At 32.3% G+C, this 23,406-nt stretch overlaps 5 protein-coding genes across 6 annotated transcripts in view; 3 read left to right on the top strand and 2 right to left on the bottom strand.

The window, feature by feature from the left end:
• esn (espinas) overlaps window positions 1–10,890 on the top strand; it is a 445,040-nt gene extending 434,150 nt beyond the window's left edge. For both annotated transcript variants that reach the window (XM_076404260.1, XM_076404259.1), the window contains 5 exons: window positions 2,693–2,974; window positions 7,733–8,137; window positions 9,683–9,899; window positions 9,956–10,224; window positions 10,341–10,890. In XM_076404260.1, coding sequence (XP_076260375.1) covers window positions 2,693–2,974; window positions 7,733–8,137; window positions 9,683–9,899; window positions 9,956–10,224; window positions 10,341–10,566 — 1,399 coding nt within the window. In that variant the 3' untranslated portion in view covers window positions 10,567–10,890. The remainder of the gene's footprint in view (window positions 1–2,692; window positions 2,975–7,732; window positions 8,138–9,682; window positions 9,900–9,955; window positions 10,225–10,340) is intronic.
• A 1,241-nt stretch (window positions 10,891–12,131) lies between these two features.
• l(2)k09848 (WD repeat domain 74 lethal (2) k09848) lies at window positions 12,132–14,097 on the bottom strand. The gene is made up of 6 exons (XM_076404269.1): window positions 13,931–14,097; window positions 13,662–13,853; window positions 13,374–13,603; window positions 12,750–12,952; window positions 12,480–12,678; window positions 12,132–12,419 (listed from the first exon to the last, which is right to left on the bottom strand). Exons 1-6 carry the CDS (start codon window positions 13,983–13,985, stop codon window positions 12,198–12,200), a joined length of 1,101 nt encoding a protein of 366 aa, XP_076260384.1. The 5' UTR covers window positions 13,986–14,097; the 3' UTR covers window positions 12,132–12,197.
• A 33-nt stretch (window positions 14,098–14,130) lies between these two features.
• Window positions 14,131–21,382, top strand: LOC143196523 (non-lysosomal glucosylceramidase). The gene is made up of 10 exons (XM_076404261.1): window positions 14,131–14,380; window positions 14,433–14,521; window positions 14,575–14,755; window positions 14,849–15,005; window positions 15,827–15,950; window positions 16,006–16,181; window positions 16,248–16,435; window positions 18,505–18,627; window positions 18,729–19,361; window positions 20,377–21,382. Exons 1-10 carry the CDS (start codon window positions 14,244–14,246, stop codon window positions 21,014–21,016), a joined length of 2,448 nt encoding a protein of 815 aa, XP_076260376.1. The 5' UTR covers window positions 14,131–14,243; the 3' UTR covers window positions 21,017–21,382.
• LOC143196530 (von Hippel-Lindau disease tumor suppressor) lies at window positions 21,265–22,052 on the bottom strand. Its single transcript, XM_076404271.1, has 2 exons — window positions 21,764–22,052; window positions 21,265–21,712 (listed from the first exon to the last, which is right to left on the bottom strand). Exons 1-2 carry the CDS (start codon window positions 22,036–22,038, stop codon window positions 21,481–21,483), a joined length of 507 nt encoding a protein of 168 aa, XP_076260386.1. The 5' UTR covers window positions 22,039–22,052; the 3' UTR covers window positions 21,265–21,480.
• A 71-nt stretch (window positions 22,053–22,123) lies between these two features.
• On the top strand, window positions 22,124–23,295 carry LOC143196531 (trafficking protein particle complex subunit 2-like protein). The gene is made up of 5 exons (XM_076404272.1): window positions 22,124–22,232; window positions 22,435–22,598; window positions 22,648–22,735; window positions 22,967–23,046; window positions 23,101–23,295. The coding sequence occupies exons 1-5, from the start codon at window positions 22,185–22,187 to the stop codon at window positions 23,144–23,146; spliced, it is 426 nt and encodes a 141-aa protein (XP_076260387.1). The 5' UTR covers window positions 22,124–22,184; the 3' UTR covers window positions 23,147–23,295.
• The last annotated feature ends 111 nt before the right edge of the window (window positions 23,296–23,406 follow it).

The following is a 23,406-nucleotide window of genomic DNA, read 5'->3' as shown; positions in this document are numbered from 1 at the left end:
TCCTGCGTTGTCATTTGTCGTTTTTGATTTTAAAGATTTAAAAGTGGTAGGATGAACTAAAAAGTTTAAGGCAATGAATTCGACAACTCGAACCCTCGAAGCACTTTCACACAGCTTTATATGCTTACAAGCCATGCAAAAGATAGAAAACGACCGATATTAAAAAAAAAATAACACTATTCAAACCTGTATACAAATTATCCTTCATGCCTTTCACAGAAATTTCATCGAGTGCTTACATTGCGAAGCTGAGCTGCACTCTTCTAAAAAACGAGATTAATTTTGGTGAATTATGCAGCCTCATTGAAATCCAAACAAGCTCGATAAACAAACATGATTACAAGATAACGGGAATATTAATATCGTAACTTTTTGTTATCCCAAAAGGCTCTTGCCTTTGCCGAAGTCCACTGCAAGATGATGCATTAGCAAGGCTAGGGAACAACACTTACGGAAATTCGGTTTTCATATTATTTAACATAAATATCCCTAAGTTCCATAGCAATCTACAAAATTATAACATTTTACTAATAATACGTAACTTAAATGTATATTTGATATAAAATAAGTGTATATTTTCGCATTGCCTGCAGCTAGTTTTCTCTATTAATAAATAATTATATTAGCATAACAAATTTTTGTAAAAATAAAATTAACTTAAAAATTACTTCCTAACCACAACTATATATTTATATACTATATATAAATATATTGTATAATAATGGAACCTTTCCGAAATATTTGAATTTGCCGCCATTTCTGAAGTAGAGCGTTGACAGCCGACAGATTAGGGTTGATAAAAATAGAGCAGACCATAGAGTAATATATAGAGTGTTAATACAAATAATTTCGGAACTGTTTTGCGTGGTCTCAGCAGGAAGGCGCTGAGTACGTCATTTCGCTGAATTTCATTGGTTAGTTTAAATTACCATTACAGGCACACAATGAATATATTTTATTGCGAGAGCATTTCATTGGTCGACGATTTTATAAGCATCACGTGACTAACCTCTGACATCACATTCTACTGACCAATTAAACTTGAAATAAAATCCAAATGTTATTTTTCAAAACAATTTATTAAAATAAAATTCTATATAAATACAAATATTATAAAATATCAAAAAGCTAAAATATAAGTATATAATGAATATATATAATGTATATAAATAAAAAATAATTAAAGGTGAATATAAAATGGCTGCAATCTAACTAAAAACATAACATATATCGTGGCAAATATATTCAAAATTGTCTATAGCTCCTTTTCCCTTTTTCATATCTCTTTAGTGCTATCAATTCAAATAAGATATATTAATGTTTCTATCTCTTTGTTTCCTCATACTGAAAGCAGAGCAGCACAGCTGCAACTCTATGTCTGTTAATATTTTACTTACTTGTTCAACACAAAAATGTAATGAGGTAAGTTATAATTATTTTTACAATGTTACTGTGAAAATTATGGAACGGATAATTAAAACATTTAAATCGTACGATATAGGTCAGAATGAGAAAGCATACCAAAAAGTAATACTTTAAAGAACAGCAACAACATATATATCAAAATTACTACTGTGCTCTTATTATGCTAAAATCGAGCAGTTAAAAAGACAGCTTAAACATCTATTAACAATATAATAAAACAAGCATGAGATAATCTCTTGTCTATAAAACCAAACCCATCTTTTTGGTCTACAAATTGTGTTATATTATTTTGTATTAATGTATTTTATTAACGTCCTTATTGAAGAGGTTATCTCGGTTAAGGAGCCTTAAGCCAAAATATTAATTATAAGTATCTTAAGAAATATACATTTGTTTCAAGTGTCCCTTTTTTCAGTTTCTCTAGAACCCCTTCGAAATAATTAAGTTTTAAATTGATGGAACTTTACAAACAACTTTTTAAAGGGTAACAAAAACTTTTCATGTAGTATACTCACATTTACCTTCAATGTAATTTTATCACTACTTCATTTGGGCATATTTTGGTTTTAAAGTGTGGGTAATATTTTCATGATTTGTTCTGTTGTATTCCTGTAAATAATAATATATATGAACACAAATGCTTTAAATAAACAATTGTATATGTACCAGATGAAACAATGCTGTCACACTCACACATCCTTAATCTAGCTAACTTAACGCGTTATAGAAATGAGCCAATCAAATGCCTTTGTAGGACAATTCAAATGAACCAATCAAAAAAGTGGTCTCAGAGGTCTCGAACCACGTAAAATATTTCCTCGGTTTCGCCTATTTAAGCTGGGGTCCATTTACTGTCGTTTGGATTTACTGTACTTTCTGGATTGTCGTAATAGTTCCAGTTTTCATGTCCAGTCACAATACGCCACAGAAAACTCATCCTTTTTGCCTTACAAGCAATGAAACCGATGTTGAAATAATTCGAAATGGCCTCTTCAGTCAATTGGCTGATACCTATTTACCCTCTATTTTGGATCTTTCCCATCGTTACTCCAGTTAATGTCAAACCGACGATTGGGATATGACAGAACAGTATTACCATAACTTTCTAAGCATGTTTAATGGAACAAAAGTAATGAATTTAAAATTTGAAATATTGAGTATTATGTAAAGAAATGTCAAAACTGTTGAATATTATTACAATTTTATATGATAGTAGCAATGGCGAAATAATTAAACTATTATTTGATGTTTTTGATTTTTATTGAAGGTACATCATGAGAGATGGGCGGCCATACTGCCTCCACTGCTTCGACGCCCTATTTGCAGAATACTGTGACAGCTGCGGTGAGCCAATCGGCGTTGATCAGGGACAGATGAGCCATGAAGGGCAACATTGGCACGCCACTGAAAGCTGTTTCTGTTGCCATACGTGTAGAGCTTCCTTGCTGGGGAGGCCATTTTTACCACGAAGAGGCGCCATCTACTGTTCGATTGCTTGCAGTAAAGGGGAACCACCTACGCCCTCGGATAGCAGCGGTCCAGGAACTAGGTAAGAACCACCAATGTCCTGTTTATCTACAGTCTTCAATATTTAATTGATTTAATTTATATTATTTCTAATTATTATATTTCTTGTAATACTGTTTCTAAATAACATCCCAAACATACGCCTCATTATAAATAAAATTTAGTAAGAGGATTAATTAAAGCAATTAGCATATTATTTATACCGCTACTTCATAAAAACTAAGATAAATAAGATTAAATTATTCAATATTACTCTAAATAATAATATTCAAAGCTTTTATAAATAATTTTAACCTTTTATTAACTTTTGTTTTTTTTATATATACAGAATATTTTACAATCATCAAAAATATGACAAATTTAAATAAAATTAATACGGCTTCATGTGAAATGAGTAACCAGATTATGCCGCTACCTAAACATATGCAATTATAACAGCTTACTGTCTAGTCTTAATATTCTCTAAGTATATAGATTTAATTTGAATAAAAAAATCCAACGTAACTGACGAGTAGAAGAATATGGGATATTCAGGACATTCATTATAAGATTAACTTTATTATACAGTTACGTATTAAAATACATAATTTTAATACCCTAACCTGATGTTATTGGTAGGTAGTTACCACTATCATCCAACAGATGGCGATAAAGCATTTATAGATAATAACACTAACTGAATTTACATATACTGTAATGATACTGTAATGCAACTGTATAAGAAAAGTAACAATTATATCACTATAGTCCCAATATAACAGGTCAATTGAAAAATCCCCGGCCTTCCATAGTAAATCACATTTTTTTTTGGCAAAATTAGTTTTTTTTATTCAACATAATTCCCTTCAAGGGTGATATACTGATTATAGCGACCCTCCAACTTTTCGATGCCATTTTTGTAGTACGATTTGTCCTTTGCTTCAAAATAGGCCTCAGTTTTCCTCATTCGATGAAAATTTCTTCCCAGTGAGCATTCTTTTGAGATCTGAGAACAGGAAATAGTCACTGGGGGCCAAATGTGGAGAATACGGTGGAAGAGGAAGCAATCCGAAGCCCAATTCATAGATTTTTAACACGGTGCATTGTCTTGGTAAAACAGCACTTTCGCTTTTTTCAAATGCGGCGATTTTTCGACGATTCAGACGGTCCAATAACGCTACGTAATAGTCGCTGTTGATGGTCCTTCCATTTTCAAGGTAGATAATGAAAATTATTCCATTCGCATCCCAAAATACAGACGCCATAAACTTGCCAGCCGACTGTTGCATTTTCCCACGCTTTGGACCGGGTTCATCGTGTGCAGTCCACTCGGATGACTGTCGATTGGACTTCAAAGTGAAATGATGGAGCCATGTTTTATCCATTGTCACATATCGACGGAAAAACTCGGGTTTATAACGCTTGATAATCTTCAAACACTGCTCCGATTCATCAACTCGTCGTTGTTTTTGGTCAAAAGTGAGCTCGCGCAGCATCCATTTTGCACAGAGCTTTCTCATACCCAAATATTCGTGAATGATATGATGTACACGTTCAGTTGAGATCTTTAAAGTGTCTGCTATTTCATTCAATTTCAATTTACGGTCATTCAAAATCATTTTGTAGATTTTTTAATGTTTTCGTCGGTAACAACCTCTTTTGGGCGTCCACTGCGTTCACCGCCTTCGGTGCTCATTTCACTCTGTCTAAACTTAGCATACCAATCCTTGATGGTTGATTTTCCTGGGGCAGTGTCCGGAAACTCGACATCAAGCCAAGTTTTTGCTTCATCTGTATTTTTTCCCTTCAAAAAACAATATTTTATCAACACGCGAAACTCCTTTTTATCCATTTTTTTCACAATAACAAAAGTTGCTTCACTCAAAATGCTATAATTCACAAACACAAAATATATAATTTCAATGATTTGTGTTTACAAGCTAATGATCCGACAGCTGTCAAATTTATACACGCATCTTTTGCGGGTTAGGGCTAACTAAACAACATATGGATTTAATTTTAGTAGTGCCATCTATGTGTCAGGCCGGGGACTTTTCAATTGACCTGTTAATTTTTTGATTAAGGTCAATACGTATATATTACGTATATACACTCAATATTAACAAGGAATGTTTGCCCTAATTACTTGGTTTGTTTTTGATGTTACGGCATATTATTTTGACAGTAGCAAAATTACCGTGACGTTGACAAATATTATTGTCAAGTCTACACAAAAGCTACACAGAAGGCTTCTTCCATACAAAAAGTTGTGAGTAAATTATGTGCTTCAGAATCACTAGAGAGCGCCATAATCAAGAATATTTTGGTGGGAAATTTAAAAAATATATTTTAAATAAAAATGTTATGTTATACTGGAATAATTGAGAACATTAAATACTATGGTTTGTATGAAAATCATATTCCCTTCAATCAACATTATTTAAAAAAAGTCCGTTTTCATAACATTTCATATACATTTAATTTAATTTGTGACAATTTATTTCTAATTGTACAATGTTACTGCCTTAAATGTGATACAATAATTTTTGTTTCCTAATGTACTAGCCCTTCAATGTAACATCTACAAAATATATTGAGAAATACAAACTACTATTTATTGTTATACTACAATTTCCCTATTCCAATTTCAATAACAAATATGAAAAAATATATAATGCCACAATATACTAGTTAACTGAGTAATGTGCATATCAATTAATTCTTCTGAGCTGTTTAATTTTCTGAACTATATATATATATATATATATATATATATATATATATATATATATATATATATATATATATATATATATATATATATATATATATATATATATATATATATAAATATATTTATCCATATATTTATATTTTCTCTCCTGTTTATCAACCCGATGTAGATCTAAATCTAATTTCTCCACTGGAAGTTGCCACTGAAATTGATAACCTCAATCCTAAAAAGGCACCTGGTATAGATAACATTTCACCTGGATTATTGAAAGAACTGCCACGAAAAGCAATCATCATATTGACATATATATTTAATGCCTGTTTAAGGCTTAAGCATGTCCCGGAATGCTTTAAAGTTGCACAAATAATTATGCTAAAAAAACCTGACAAACCTGCAGAACAAGTCGAATCTTACAGGCCTATTTCGCTACTACCTGCAATATCAAAGCTATTTGAGAAACTGATATTTAAACGTGTTAAACATTTGGTAACAATACCAGATTTCCAGTTTGGTTTTCGAAATCACCATTCAACAATCGATCAAGTGCACAGAGTAACTGCGGCTATTGAAAGAGCGTTTGAAGAAAAGAAATACTGCCCTGCAATATTCCTGGATGTCTCCCAAGCTTTTGATCGGGTTTGGCATTTGGGATCAATCTGTAAGATGAGCAAATTGTTACCGCGTAACTATTGTCAATTGCTGGAGTCATATTTATTCGGAAGAAAATTTAGAGTATCGCACGAAATGGCGTTCTCGACATTTAAAAATATCTCGGCTGGAGTTCCACAAGGTAGCGTCTTAGGACCTCTCCTGTATCTGCTCTACACTGCTGACATTGCAACAACAAAAGAAACACTTCTTGGAACATTTGCTGACGACACAGTTATTATGGCAAAAGATATATCTCTGCCTAGGGCAATAGAAAAAGTGCAAGTGGCAGTCAACAAAATCTACAAATGGGCGAAAGACTGGAAAATTCAACTTAATAGCTCCAAATCTGTCTACGTTAATTTTGCATTAAGGCGAAATAATAAAAACTTAATTATATCACTCAATGGATGCCCGATTCCTCAAGCAGAAACAGCAAAATACCTTGGAATCCATCTTGACGGTAGATTAAATTGGAAGCATCATATTAGACAAAAAGCAAAACACATTAGAACCAAAATAAAACAACTATACTGGTTAGTCGGAAGATACTCTCAACTTGATCTAAAATCAAAGAGGTTGATCTATAATACAATTATAAAGCCAATTTGGACCTATGGGGTGCAAATATGGGGTTGCACTAAAAATTCAAATCAACTAGTTCTTTGATTGATTACCAATGCCTATCGCTATGTAACCAATGAAGAACTACACGATGACCTGGAAATCAAATGGATTTGCGAAGTTGTGCAGGATTTCGCCTTAAAACACGAAATAAGATTACTAAATCATACTAACGTGGAAGCAATACAACTGCTGGACAGCGCGCAGGATGTCAGGAGATTGAAACGAACAAAACCATACGAACTTGTGTGAACATTTAGTGTGTAATATTAGTGTAAACTATAGCTATAAGTTAATAATTAATAAATAATTATAATTTTATAATTGAGGAATACATACTGATGTATTTTCTCGCACTCGCCTTGCTTGTTAATTAATCCAAGTACATAGGAAAAGTAGTAATAAATTAATTGTAAATTAAGATTGTACTAAGCGTATCTAATAAAGATGTTATAAAAAAAAATATTTATATTTTGTAATGCAGATGTTTGTATTTATACTCTGTGAGGTTTTATTGACTTTTTTCATTCATAAAAGTAAGCAACACAATTATGTTTGTTCATAACAGTGTCCTGTTCAACATAATTGAGAACACGAGATGTGGATATCAATTTAATGTACATAGACCAGAATAACTTGCTATTTAAGTTGCAGTTAGGACTTGCATTTTTATTAAGCAATAAAAAGTCTAATGTGGCTATATTTCATCTATTTAAAGCACAGGAACATTTATAAATATTTTACTTTAACAGCAAAAATATATTATTTCATTTTAATAATCTTAAAATATTTTAGATTACCACGACCAATTAAAAGTAGAGCACCACCAGGTCCCCATGACCACGCGCCATCTCCTAGCGAAGCCAGCTCACCACCGGCCTCGCCGTCGACTCGTCGCACTCACCAAACCCGTTCCTCGGCCACCAGCTCGCCTTCCAGTCCTTTGGGACCGATCTATCCACCCATAGCTACGACAGGAACCATATCGTCGTTACACCACTCATCTTCACCCATTCGCTCGCCGAAAATGGGTCGTAGGGCATTACAGCGCAGCCCTAAACCCGGAGGATCTCTGGCTAGTACACCCACTCCTTCCGAGAATGGTGAAAGGGATGCAGAATTAGAAAATCGCGATGACAAGAGCCTGATTGGTCAGGAAAAGGGATTGGACAGGGTACTACTCGAGAGAAACTTAGACAGGTATAAAATAATCATACTTATTTGGGATATAATTACATTAATCTATTATAATGTTGTATTATATTATGATTTAACATGATTTCTTTTAGACATTTGAAAAAAAATATATAAAAAAAATAAATCATAATTTATATTATGAAATTAAACTATTTTTTATAACCATTTTAACAACCATGATTCTACTCCCACAAAATATCTTACCCTTTTTCCATCATAACCAAAAGCAAGTGTAACAGGTCAATTGAAAAGTCACCGACCTGATAAATAGATGGCGCTACTAGAATTAAATCCATATGTTTTTCAGTTAGCCCTAACCCTCAAAAGATGCGTATATAAATTTGACAGCTGTCGGATTATTAGTTTGTGAATTATAGCATTTTGAGTGAAGCAACTTTTGTTATTGTGAAAAAATGGATAAAAAGGAATTTCGCGTGTTGATAAAATATTGGTTTTTGAAGGGAAAAATACAGTTGAAGCAAAAACTTGGCTTGATGCCGAGTTTCCGGCACTGCTCCAGGAAAATCAACCATCAAGGAATGGTATGTTAAGTTTAGGCGTGGTGAAATGAGCACCGAAGGCGGTGAACGCAGTCGACGCCCAAAAGAGGTTGTTACCGACGAAAACATTTAAAAAATCCACAAAACGATTTTGAATGACCGTAAATTGAAACTGAATAAAATAGAAGACACTCTAAAGATATCAACTGAACGTGTATATCATATCATTCACGAATATTTGGATATGAGAAAGCTCTGTGTAAAGTGGGTGCCGCGCGAGCTCACTTTTAACCAAAAACAACGATGCATTGATGATTCGAAGCAGTGTTTGAAGAATTTGCGTCGATATGTGACAATGGATGAAACATGGCTCCATCATTTCACTCCGAAATCCAATCGACAGTCATCCGAGTGGACTGCCCACGATGAACCCGCTCCAAAACGTGGGAAAACGCAACAGTCGGCTGGCAAGGTTAAGGCGTCTGTATTTTGGGATGCGCATGGAATAATTTTCATTGGCGACCTTGAAAAAGGAAGGACTATCAACAGCGACTATTACATAGCGTTATTGGACTATTCGAAAAACGAAATCGCCGAAAAACTGCCGCATTTGAATAAAAAGAAAGTGCTGCTTCACCAGGACAATGCACCGTGTCAGAAGTCAGTGAAAACGATGGCAAAAATCCATGAATTGGATTTTGAATCGCTTGCTCATCCACCATATCCTCCAGATCTGGCCCCCAGCGATTATTTCATGTTCTCAAATCTCAAAAGAATGCTCACTGGAAAGAAATTTTCGTCGAATGAAGAAGTGATCGCCGAAACTGAGGCCTATTTTGAAGCAAAGAACAAATCGTACTACAAAAATGATATCGAAAAGTTGAAGGGTCGCTATAATCAGTCTATCACCCTTGAAGGGAATTAAGTTGAATAAAAAGCTAATCTTGCCAAAAAAATGTGTTTTACTCTAGTAGGCCGTGGACTTTTCAATTGACCTGTTATATTTAGTGTGTAGAAAAAGCAATTAATTTCAACATTTTCATTGCAGGTTATTATCAGAACGAGGAACCTCCACACACCATTCTCCAGACCTGGAGAAATTGCTTAGCGCTCGAGATCGTAGCAGAGAACCATTGCATCTTGCCGACCTGTCGCTAGACGAATGGACGGACCAGTTATCTGGAAGAGACGATAACAAAGAAAGCAACGTATCCAAACACGAATCGAAAAATCTTGAAAGTGCCAGTAGCATGCCGGAACTAGTGGTGAGATATCAAATGGATTAAGTAACTACAAATAAATAAACAATTATTACGTTCAGTTACCACCATCAAGTGAGAGCAACTGCGGCACATCCACTACACCCGGATCACCAACCAAGAAAACGCGAGGACTACTCAGTGTTCGCTTTCAGGGCGACAATGAAGCCTTCGAAGCAGACGAGACAGATAACGCGAGTGTAGAGGCGTCAAAACGATTCCCACGGAGTCACAGTTATAGTGGAGGCCGGGAAAGACGTCATGTTGATACGCTACAACGAAGAGGTCGGATACCCAGAAAAACTCCTTCCGATAGCCATGTACCTTCTAGGTAAGAACAATAAGCATAAACTATAGTTATAATTATACTGTTTCAGCATGATACAAAAAAAAATAAAAGAAATTCAAAACTTGTCAAGATATCTATCTAACATAATTATATTGTAGTTCTCGGGAAAAAGATGATGATTCGGACAGTTACTGTTCCACGTGCTCGTCCAGCTCGTCTAGCGACGACCTGGATTACCAGCTACCACCACGCAGAGCCTACGGTGGTGTACGGATTTCCTATGTGCCCAACGACGCACTGGCTATTGCCAGACGTCGTCAACAATCCACCTCCGGCAAAAAAAGTAATCAGGATGACCGCGACAAAAACTGCATTATCTCCTGATACCGGATCTTTACCTGCCGATAAATGGAATGTTTCAGCCATCGGGCTGGATTACTAACATGCCTTCCCTACTCTTATCCATGTACAAAGTCCATATAGCGTGTAGTTTTTGTAACATTTTTTTTGTAATTTTATATAAACTGCATATAGATATAGAATTAAGACCACACTTGTTGTCATACGTACGCTCTTTCATTGTATAGAAGTAAAACCAACCTTTTATTTATTACAGGAGATATATAATTGAAATAATATATTGTTTTTTTTTCTTTCTTTTTGTATGATTTTATTGTGTATACAAGTTTAAATAAAATATTGAAATTATGTTGGTTGTTTCTATTTATAACCATCCTTTTCAGACACTCGTATCATTTTGCTTTCTTATTCTTTTGGAGTCACAACAATGCAAGAATAAATATAAAAATAAATTAGTGACCTATATTAAAAAATATATTGCTACATATATTTAAATAGACAGCAATCACAGAAAGAATTCTTTCAAATAATTTAGAAAATATGTTAGACATGTGCTCCACATTTTCGAATATACTTAATCATCTTATCAAATTCACTGGTTATCACAAACAAACTTACTGTTATTTATTTATTTTCAACTAATACCAACCCTACTGATTGCCCCAAACAATACTAATGCCACTATTGACGATCGCCTGTAACACCAGAGCTTCTATTCTATTTCTCAGATCGCTCTGTATGATCTTAATCTAAGTCTTTTTGATTCCTCGATATATTTTCAACTCAATAAAACGTTGTACTTTCCCTACACAAATTGGACAATTTGTCTCTCGATTATGCGTCCTAATCGAATAATTTTAATTTTTGATATAATCCGGGAGAAAAACATGTAGATATTACTGATTATTTGCCTTCAGCATAGCATTTGATCGAGCGTTTCAAGCCTACAAACCTCGAACTGTAATAGTGACAAATCCCGGAGCTGCACAGAAAAATTGATAAAATAAAAGTTTAAATGAACCGAATTTTAATATTTATTGTAAGTAACATTACCTTTCTTCCACATAGACTGTCTTAGAGAAGCAGAAGCTTCCAAAGCTTAGCCGATTCAGTATATTGTTTCAGCCCTTCCATACCATTACTATATTATTGATCCCAAATACTTAAAGTCCAATCTAATAGGATAACGTTAAAATTTACAATAGCAGGTGATCGTCAGTTATCCATACTTGACATTTTCATGATGTATTCTCAAGCCATGGAACTATATAGTGTGAAATATATCGTGAAAGATACTTGAAACCTCAACGTAACTATCAGTGAATATAACGTTATCATCATTAAGCATCGGAATTCTACGTTGAAATGTCGAAAAGCAGATAGATATCTCCTTAAAACAATCAACCGTCGGATATAATCATCAGATTATCTAGGGTGATCCAAAACTTGATATGCTTACCTTTCTTGTATATAATTCAATTGCTTATTTCTCTGCTAGTTATCCAGATTACACATTCCCAGTTTTTCTAAGTCAAACTGCTGTTATTCTATTTTTCATCCCTAATATATAGATAAATTATACACATGGGGAGATTTTTTTATTTTATATTTAAACATAAAAACAAGCTTTAACACAGAACATTGTCATTTCAGTCTTATACACAGATTTTCTTCTTTTTCTTCTCATTTCCTGCTATGCTTTTCCGTTTCGTTTTTTTGATTTTTTTATCGCTCTTGACCACTTCCATATTATTAAATAGATCTTCATATTCTTCATCAGCAACCACTTCTGCCCCACCTTTATCTTTTTCTAAACCATCTTCATCTTTAACAACTGGCTTAACAAGTAACTTGGTTAAATTCTGTTTCATGTAGCACTGTAACAAACATTTAAATTAAACTAGTGTAAAACAATTTCTACTTCCTATTATTCAAACCTTAAACAAGAGTTCCTTTGTTTCTAGGTGATGAACCCTCAAATACCGGTCTAAGCTTGTGGTAGTTATGTGTGGTTCAACTGAATCACATACTATACTGGTGACACTTCCTGTGAAATTAGTGTAAGTTTTCAGAACTTTATTTGCTTTTAAATCAATCCACTGTAAATAGCCTTTAGTAGTTCCTGCTAATATCTGTCTATAAAGTATTTATGTAAAATCAATAATCATTCTGCTTTTAATGCATTATCGTTAAATTACAATCCTTACCTTTCTCGATATCCACATGAAATACAGGTATAGCTGGCTTGTTTTTCTAAAAATTTAACTACAGGTTTCCTTTGAGCTCTTTCATCATAAAGTAAAATGTGTCCCTCTTTTGTACAACAAGAAGCCAACTGAGGTTCATTGGGAAAAAAACTAATTCCTCTTACTGACGTTGGAATAGGAAGCTGTAGTTCATCATGACTTAACTGTTATCAATAAAATAATTTCTATATTACACTTGTATAACTCATATAATACAATAAAAATAATATAAAATAGTAGTTACATTATGACAAAAATCATCCAGCATTTATATAACTGGATATTTACAATACATATCTTCTATTTTTACAGATGAACCTTAAAATATGAACAAAGAAGGCAACAAAAGCTGTGATATGATATTATAACCACATACCACAACATCCTGTTCCTTTTTCAGTCATAATACTTGATTAGACACCAAATTCTTGCTTGCTTCAGTAATTCGTAAAGTCACTGAAACTGGGCTATTCTAAAAATCCCATAACCCATATCTCAGTTCCTTTACAAAGTACCAAATTTTACTAGTTTGGATATAACTGAAAATATAAATGTTAAAAATCATCCAATTAGATTCAAACTTACTGATTTAGCTTTAAATATGCATTGTTTTGTATTAATATCCCATGTTTTAAAATCATTAAACTCTCCGCCAGTTCCTATAATATTCTCTTTATTAGGATGACACATCATTGCATCTAGACTTCCTTTTTCATCTAAGTTAATTGAGAAAAAGTCATTCCTCTTCTGTCTCCACATGTTTATTATGCCATCTTTCTTAGATATGACTATATTTTTCCCAATATAACCGACACCTAGTAAAAAACTTCTAAGATATATTGTGATTTTTTACACAGAGATAAAAATGCTTACCTGTGACAGATTCATCTCCTTCTAAATCTTCTATTTGCGAATATGATTGTGATTCAGTGCTAAAAGTATTAGCCATGCCATTTTGATACCCTAAAATTATTTCGTCCGGACGCCTTCCGTCACTAATAGCCGTCACTTCACTACTAAACGTATTTTTCCATACGTTTAAATCGTTTGGCTTATCACCAGTGCCTAAATATATAATACAGAATAGTACTATAAATGTAATAATCCAACTATAAAAAAAATTGGGGCGTCAACCTACTTACATAGTAGTAATCCTCTAGTAGTTCCTACATAAAACCTATATTTTGTTATGTCCATAATGTTAAGATTCAATTCTAAACTATGGACTTAGTATGCCATACTACTTATATTCATGAAAAAAAAGTCGTTACAAACGCGCCAAAAACCATGTACACGACACGTGAAAAAGTACAGTTATGTATTTCATCATCTTCTTTAATCTGTTTTGGGATAAGTCAAAGTGAAGAAGAAGAAGTAATAACCTACATAATGAATTTGACAAATCGATTATTTAGATTTTAGATACCAAATTTTGGTATCTCACAAAATAACACTATGGTCAATATAAAAAATTCTGTAATTCCAAAATACGGTTTAAAAATTAATTTGGACCATGAATACCCGGAAAATCGAAGTGGAAATTTTATTCCATCGTTAAGAATCATTTGGACTTTACTACCTTTAATTTTGCGGTAAGAAATTATTTCATCAAATTCATGTTTATTACATTAAAAAATGTTTCAGTTATATTTGGTATTATATAGTGTATAAGTTAAAAAAGAAATCAGTTGTTATGGATTATTTAATATTACAAAGAGCTAAACGAATGTATGGTAAGTGATTAACATTTTTTTATTTAAAATTGACTATAAATTACTTTTTTTAGGAGTTCCTATTGGCGGTATTGGATCGGGAACAATAGGAAGAGGGTATAAAGGTGAATTTTGTAGGTACCAATTACGCCCTGATATTTGTGAGTACAATACGGTTGAAGCAAATCAATTTATTGTAACGATCAAAAATAAGGAGCAAGAAACTATTTTCCAAAGTTGTTTATCCACATACAAGTAATAATATGTTTTTCTTAAATTTCATTATTTATCCATTTATAGTACAAAGGTTAATGATGAATGTATTACAGCTCATATCAATAATTTTAGGAGATCCTCATTAAAATCATGGGAGAGTTTGATAGATGACAGAAAGTGCAAATACACAGGTCTTTATCCTAGAGCATGGACAGAATATGATTTAAGTGATTATGGTATAAAATTGATTTGCAGGCAAATTAGTCCAGTGATACCTCATAACTATGAGGTTAGTGATTATGTTATAGTTATTTGAAATATATGTTCCATGTATACATGCTGTAACATTATATAACACCAATTACAAAAATATCAGAATATTCATATACATATACATTTGATTGAGTAAGATTATTTACAAAAGGCTTATCAAATTATTGTTTATATTTTTGAGTATTGGAATTTTTATCAGTAATATCAGCTTATAGCCACTTCTATTCACATGATTTTGTATACATGCGATAGATCTCTGTTATGTTTTTCTATAAAATAGTAATGTTTCTTTCTGAACATACATTTTATATTGACAATGATTTTATGAAATCTATTTTTATTTCTCTTCTGTTGGCTTAATGGTAAGGTGGCACTTTTTCCCATTGAATGGATCTGTTTTTGTCATAATTGGCCACAATACTTGAACTAATTTAATACTGGATGGAATTCCACCACTACCATGAACAGATATGTATATATATATATATATGATAATTATTTTCGCTAATTTAATCAATCTGATTAACTGAAGTACCATACAAATTTTAAATGACAACAGACAATAATTCCTAAATTCCATGAAATAATGTTGACATTTTTTTTTAAATCTTGTCAAACACGCATTTTATTAATAATTTTAGTACAGATTATAATAAACTCTACTATTTTAGAAATATCTATTATTCCTAGATATTTTATTACAACTGGAAATTAATGTTGACTACCTTAGTTATAACAAATAATAAATCTAAATATTTGATTTATTATTATATACTCTTATAGCAAATGGACAAGTATCCTTTACTATATTTGGATGCATATGAAGTATATTTTTAGGATAGTAATCTACCATGCGCAATATTTGTTTGGAATGTAGAAAATGTGTGTGATGACGAGAGAACTGTTTCAATATCTTTTACATTTAAAAATGGAACTGGCACAAGAAAAGTTGATAGACAGTGTAAGTAACTAACAACATTATAACTGCCATATAGTTCAAGTTAATTTGATTTTAGCCACAAGCAGTTCAAAGGCTTTCTCATATCAGAACACTGAAGGTGTTATCTTGTATCATACCATAGATAAGTTGCGCTGTTCCTACTCTTTAGCAATTAAACTAAACGACAATGTTAAGGTTTCTAAGTGTTTAAATTTTGACCCAAATTCTTGTGGAGCAAATGTCTGGAATCAGGTGTGTTTCAAAGATAGTACATGTAATATTACAGAAATAATCAGACCATACACATATATATTCTAGCTGAAGGCAAATGGTCAGTTTGATAAAATAGTCGAAAAAAGTCATAATGCTCACATATTTGGAGAGATGGCTGTGGGTGTATCAGGAAGAACCAAAGTCCTACCAGGACTGAGTCAAGATATTGAAATGGTGTTGGTTTGGGATATGCCAGTGATAGTTTATCCTGTAACAAAAAAGAAATATTTCAGGTAAAGTTCAGTACAAAGATTAACTACCATGTGTAAAGTTGTGAAAAATTTATTATTCTTTAATATTATGTTGATAAAGAAATAGTTGTTTATACTACGTTAATAATGTTCATTTAAAAAGCAAGAAGGAAATTCATTATCCAACTGTGATTTTTCTCCTTCTAAACATACCTAGCCAGCTTACATAATACATACATTTTCTAAATTAATTCAAAAGCAACTTTCATTTTGCAATCTAATCTGGTTTTACAGTAATTTGTTTGATTATTATTGATTGAAACAAATGAACAAAATCAATTGATCACTAAACACTATTCCATTTAGACAACATTGCCGAGGAAAAACTTCCAACATTCTTTCGGTGCCAATTTTTCTAAAAACATAATAATTTCCATTACAACTTGCCCTAACTGAGGTGGGTAAAAATTTAAATGAAAATACTTACTTAATGGGAACATTGATACTAATTAAAATGTCCAAAAGTTTTCGTAGAAACCCGCGGACCTACGATAGGTGAATCACGCATTCGACGCACTTTTTTCTATTGAAACAGTAGGTGTTTGTTTACCGGGCGCGCAACCCATTTCACATAACTTCTTTTTTGTAAAGCAAAAAATGTCCAGCAAATGTGCCGAATAATAAAACTTCCGAAACATAACAAGGTACCAAGAACGCGCGCTCAGCTACTAAACCCGCCATATTACAAGAGTCTAGTTCTGAAGAATCCCCGCCTGCACACAAGAATTTGAGCTTACAACGTTGCCATTTGTCGAAAATTATACGTACTATTGAAGATTATAATATAATTAGAATAAATTATCTTCAATTCACAAATTAACCTAATATTTCTTTTAAGATTCAAACATTTTTGGTACACTCTTCATATTCTATAATATAAAAAATGTAATATGAAGAGCTTTTTATAAACATATTTGAATATATTATCGAATTTACAAATTAACGTAAAATCTCACTTGAAACTCAAGTTCAAATTTAACTAAGTTTACTGCCTATTTTAAACATACTTAATTTTAAAAGGAAAGAACAAAAAATAAAACAATATGTAAAGTAACAAATGATTCATGTATCAATATACAACACCAGCATCCATTAAGCATATTTAAAGTCAGTCAATAATATATCTTGCATAGCACTAAAAAATACCTTCATTGTTTCCTCATCGAATCTGTTCGATATGAAACATAGAAACCCCTCTCTCAATTCATTCAGTAAAAACAAGAAATGCATTTTAAATTGATATTCATTAAGCCCGTGTGTAGAATACTATATACACTACATATATTCATGTATATATTCATGTATTATCCTTCATTTATTATGATTAAGTTAAAATATTCTTTCTTTAAAGTAGGGTAAGTATCCAGAAACTAAGATTGTGGATTATATAACAACACACATCCTGAATTTTTGATCTAATTTACCCGTGTTTCAACATTTATGTGGCCACTTTTACATTATGCTCCTGTGGAATTAAATTGGTTTTCTTGCTGAATATTATATATAAATTATATAAACCCAGTCACTAAATTTATTCTTTACAAATTGTCATCACTCAAATAAGCTCGGGCTTCATTCAATATAGAATGGGCGCACCTGGATGGAATGTCCTCATATGCCTGCTTAGATTAAAAGTGTTATAATAGCTTTTTTTAACAATATTTATTCCATTACCGCCTACCATTTATAATCGAAACATGAACACTACAATAACAAATAAACTATATATAAATAATTCTTAACCTTACAAAACAGGCCAAAGTTAAGGTCAAATCCAAAATGGATGTTGGATTCAACCTCTCGATAGCTTGTAAATGGCAACGTCGCATAGAGTTGAGATTATCCAGAACTAGCCACTACTCTCCAAATTGGCCAGGTCGATTCCTCCCCACCACTTGCATGAACGCGCAATTCAAACTTAAAATATAAACTTTACCAATGAACACTTTATACATAAATTGAAGTAGACTAATTGTGCTCTTTCAGAAGTGTATGTCTAGCTACTCGTATAATTGCATTACCATTTCTGTTAATTAAGCTTTCCTTTAAAGGTTTTATACGGAAAAATTTGGAACAGAAAATGCCGCCGTTAAAATCGTGGATTATGCATTGACAAGGTATCCAGATTGGGAAGAAAGTATATATCAATGGCAGAAGGACGTACTAGATGACGTGTAAGACATTAAAAGAATATATATATATTTACATATATATATATATATATATATATATATATATATATACATGAACGAAACTCAAATAATCAATATTTCAGAGATCTGCCAGATTGGTATAAATCAGCTTTATTCAACGAGACGTACTTTGTGAGTGATGGTGGCACAGTTTGGTTATCACTGGAGGAGGAAGCCGCCAAGGATCTAAAAGAAAACGATCCAAGGAAAAAATACGGGCGTTTTGCGTACCTTGAAGGACACGAGTACAGAATGTACAACTCATACGACGTCCATTTCTATGCTTCTCATGCTTTGAGCAAGAACTGGCCGCATTTACAACGCTCTCTACAGTACGACCTACGTGACTTCGTCTCAGTAGAGTTACCTCAAAAGTTCGAGCAAATATACAATGGCGAAGTGGTTGAAAGGAAAAAGCCAAATACCGTACCCCACGATGCGGGAGATCCTGGCGAAGGACCGTTTGATCTCATAAACGCCTATCCGATCCACGATGTGAGTAACTGGAGAGATTTAAGTCCTAAGTTCGTGCTTCAAACCTTGCGCGATGCTACATCGTCTGGATCAATGGATACGAATTTTGTAGAAGATATGTTTGACACCTGTGAAATTGTAATGAACAAGGCCTTGATATACGACAAAGATGGAGATGGTTTAATAGAAAATTCTGGTGAACCAGACCAAACCTACGACATATGGGTCATGAAAGGATGCAGGTAAATATTAAGTTCAATTGTGTGTTGTTGTGTTTAGTTTTTGGTTCATTAAATGTCTAAATATTACTAAAATATATCTGCCTAGTTCACCTGGATACATATGAAATGATCCAATAATGTATAACGATGCATTTTATTTACAAAAAAGAACCTTTTCCATGTTATGATACTACCTGATCTTAACACCTCACAAGAAAAAATGTTGTATCTAAAATAGCTTATTTGTTTGTCAGTTTCTATCTTCTGTAGTTTCCATAAAAATAGGATTGCTGCTTCGAGGAAATTTTATCCCAAGTCATTTTTATGGACAATTATCCTAATTCATGGAAATGTATATTTATCGTTAATTATGAACAATTAAAGCACGCACAATCTATGGGTCTTTTTATCGTTGTCGTGGATATTTTTAGTAATTTCAGAAGTACTAATATTATCTCGACTCTCTTCATTAAACTTAGTTGAAATTTTCCAACGAGAGAAACTTTTAATTTTTATCCGAATATAAGAATCCATCTCTTACTAATGATTTGAGAAATATCATTCTTCAAAAAGTTCATTAATTCAAACACTTGGAATTCTTCATTTCTACTGAAAACAAAATGTTGATAACAAGTACGGCTATAACAGTTTTTTTAGATCCTTGTATTCTCTCAATACACTACTAGCACATTTGTATTTTTCATGTACATAGTACACTACTATGGCCTCAAAAAAATCTTGTAAAAATCACTTGTATGAATTTTTCGCCCAAATATCACATATCCAGTGACAGAATTATGGTTTTACCAGAAAAGTGGCATAAACGCATCAATCAAAACAATTATGCGAATAAATTCGCTTTAATAAAAAAAAAACGAAAGTGACTTTTCCCCAGCCCACATTTTATATATTGCTATCATTTCATTATTAATTACTCATGAAGTTGGTAAACATTAAACTTTCTGAAAAGTTATATTAATATGCCACAATTTTCTTATCTAACATATATTTTTACTAATTAATATTATATTATTAGTTCCTACTGTGGAGGAATCTGGCTAGCCGCTCTCTACGCCATGACATTGATGGCCGACGTGCTTCAAAAAATCGTCGAGAAAGACCGATACCAGAAACTCCTAGACAGCGCTAGGCAAGCATTTGATGAAAAGCTCTGGAACGGTTCATACTATAACTTCGACTGCTCTTTAGACCAGGGCAAAAGCATAATGGCAGATCAATTAAATGGCCATTGGTATTTGGGATGTTCAGGCTTTGGTCACGTCTATCCAATATTACCCAAAAGCAAAATACGATCAGCCTTACGCTCCATTTACGAAAACAACGTGTTATGTTTCTGCGAGGGTAATATGGGTGCAGTCAATGGGTTCCTTACAGGTCAAGTGGATAAAGTGGCCATCCAAAGTCAAGAAGTATGGACAGGAGTGACGTATGCTTTAGCGGCGACGATGATCCAAGAGGGAATGGTAGAGGAAGGATTCAAAACTGCAGGTGGCATGTTCAAATCTATGTCCGAGAAATTTGGGATGATATTCGATACACCTGAAGCTTTGTACGGCTCAAAATATTACAGATCGATCGGGTACATGAGACCATTGAGTATATGGTCAATGCAGATTGCTTGGGAGAAGAGAAAATCAGCGACCGAACCAATTTAAACGTTTTTAATCCCAATATTATTTATATCTAGTTTATTATTACATTATACAATATATGATTTATATATTTAATAAAAATGCAACATTTATTATTTGTTAATGCAAATAATACAGCAGAAATATGCTACTACTCAGAAGTAGTTTGTTTTGCACATATTTATTCCTCTACTTTTACTTACAAAAAAGCACTGCAGCTTTTTAATTTATTATATATATTTAAGTTATATATAAAAAATAATACACAAACGTATTTGTTACTTAATCTATTTGAGAGTAGACATAGTTTTTAATGAGTATTATTAAATTATTAAAAATATACATGTATATTGTGAAACATTTATACAAATATAATGATTATACAACAAATTTATATCATAGCGCGGACTTTTAATTGTGTTAGAAAGTGTATACAAAATTATTAATACAACATACAAATTAGAGAGTCCTTTCCAAAAAGAATTAAATTATATATGCCTACTCAATACCTGTAAAGAACATTCTTTGTTACGTTTTGAAATAACTCTCCTCAAATCATCACTGATGTTTTTTGGTAAATGCAATTCAGCTACATCATCTTCTTTTAATAAGTGGTCTCGTACTTTTAATAAACTAGCATATCGTAAAGAATACATAGGTATTGTAATATAAGCTCTTACTCTAGCTTCATGATTTTCTGGAATATCTACTCCAGGATATCTAAATATATAACATAGCCAAAATTGGTCAAAAAGTAGTTCTCCTACGTACCTTTCTATAATATATTCTCTCGTTGTTTTCGGGTGGTAAAAAAACTTTTTATCTATATGTAATTCGTCCTTAGTCATAAAATCTTTAGCAGTCCATGGATGCGTTTTATATGTATTTATATCGATGTAATTACCCTTTTCTAGTATCATATATCTAACGTATTGTCCGGTAAAATTTATCCACATTATTTCTACAGTTCTGTCTGTTGTATTTATAAAACGGACATAACATTTCTGTGTACTGTGAACTGAACGAAGATTCTCTCGATTTTCCATTGTTTTTGTATTTGGCTCCTCAAGAAATTTGATGATAATTTCATAGATGGCACCAACAAAATGCAGATACTACAGTTACCTTTAGCAACTCGTTTCTGACATTAAACGAAATTATTTCATCCCTATATAAAAACTGTTTACATTTGATGTTTTTATACACAATGGCAGTCTGTGCTGCGATAGTTGGAAAGGATGTAAGTCACTGTTAATTTCATAACATTTTGCACAACTTCAAAGACATCTGATCACTAATTTCACCCAAAAATACTTTTCTTATATTGCAAATCGCATTATCGATTTAGTTGACATTTCATAATTTGACAGACACAACAGATGTTTTTGAACCTGGAGCGATGTTGCCAGGCATTATAAAAAATATTATAATTTTTCTCCCAGAATTCCCCAAAGTTCTTTTGCTGTGTGAATCCCGATGAAGAATTGAACTTCCAGTACAAAGTATTATCCTCCCTAGACATTATAGAGGAAAAATTAAGCCCCGGTATAAAGCCTAATACGGAAATGTATTTAGGAATTTTATATTCCCTTGAAAATTGGAAAATGTACAATTGTTCTTTCTTTAATATTGGTTAATAATTCATTTCATTTTAGCTATGGATATGTTACAAATACAAAAATAAAGTTCATAATTGTTGTGGACTCTTCTAATTTAACTCTAAGAGATAATGAAATTAGATCAGTAAGTAAAGTATTTGTAAAATTGTAATTAGTTCAGTAGTTTTACCGCTACATATAGTATGACGCTACCGTTTATGTTTCTTATATATATATATATATATATATATATATATATATATATATATATATATATATATATATATATATATATATATATATATATATATATATATATATATATATATATATATATTGTTATTGTTATATATAAGTTCATATTTTATCATTTCAGATGTTTAGGAAAATACATGCAGAATATGCTGATATGGTTAGTAATCCTTTTTATATTCCTGGAGAACCAATTACATCCAAGTAAGTTTATGTTAAGGGCAGAAGTATAATAATACTGACTGTATAATTTTTCAGGACTTTTACATGCAGTATTAAAAATATCATTACAGGAACTGTATAATTATTGCTTTGTTATTATATTAAATCGCTCATTTTATAAAGAACTCATTTTTCTTTGACAATTATAACCAGACCTGTCATGATTGATTAATTAGTGTAAATTAATTTTCGAAAAAAAATCGTCATTATTAAATGCTGGACCCTTTAGAATGTTGTATTGGTTTTATTAGCGACCAAAACCCAAAGAAAAATAAAAATACGAGGAAGGATTCCAATAATAACGAAGACAACCACAATAAGTATGAATAAAATATTATTTGC

This window comes from Rhynchophorus ferrugineus, unplaced genomic scaffold (genome assembly GCF_030347505.1).
Source record: "Rhynchophorus ferrugineus isolate W39M unplaced genomic scaffold, kcgeb_rfMv2 rfM4, whole genome shotgun sequence".
In the NCBI taxonomy this organism is placed as follows: domain Eukaryota; kingdom Metazoa; phylum Arthropoda; class Insecta; order Coleoptera; family Curculionidae; genus Rhynchophorus; species Rhynchophorus ferrugineus.
The sequence above is the reverse complement of the archived record's forward strand: the minus strand, read 5'-3'. Positions and strand labels throughout refer to the sequence as shown.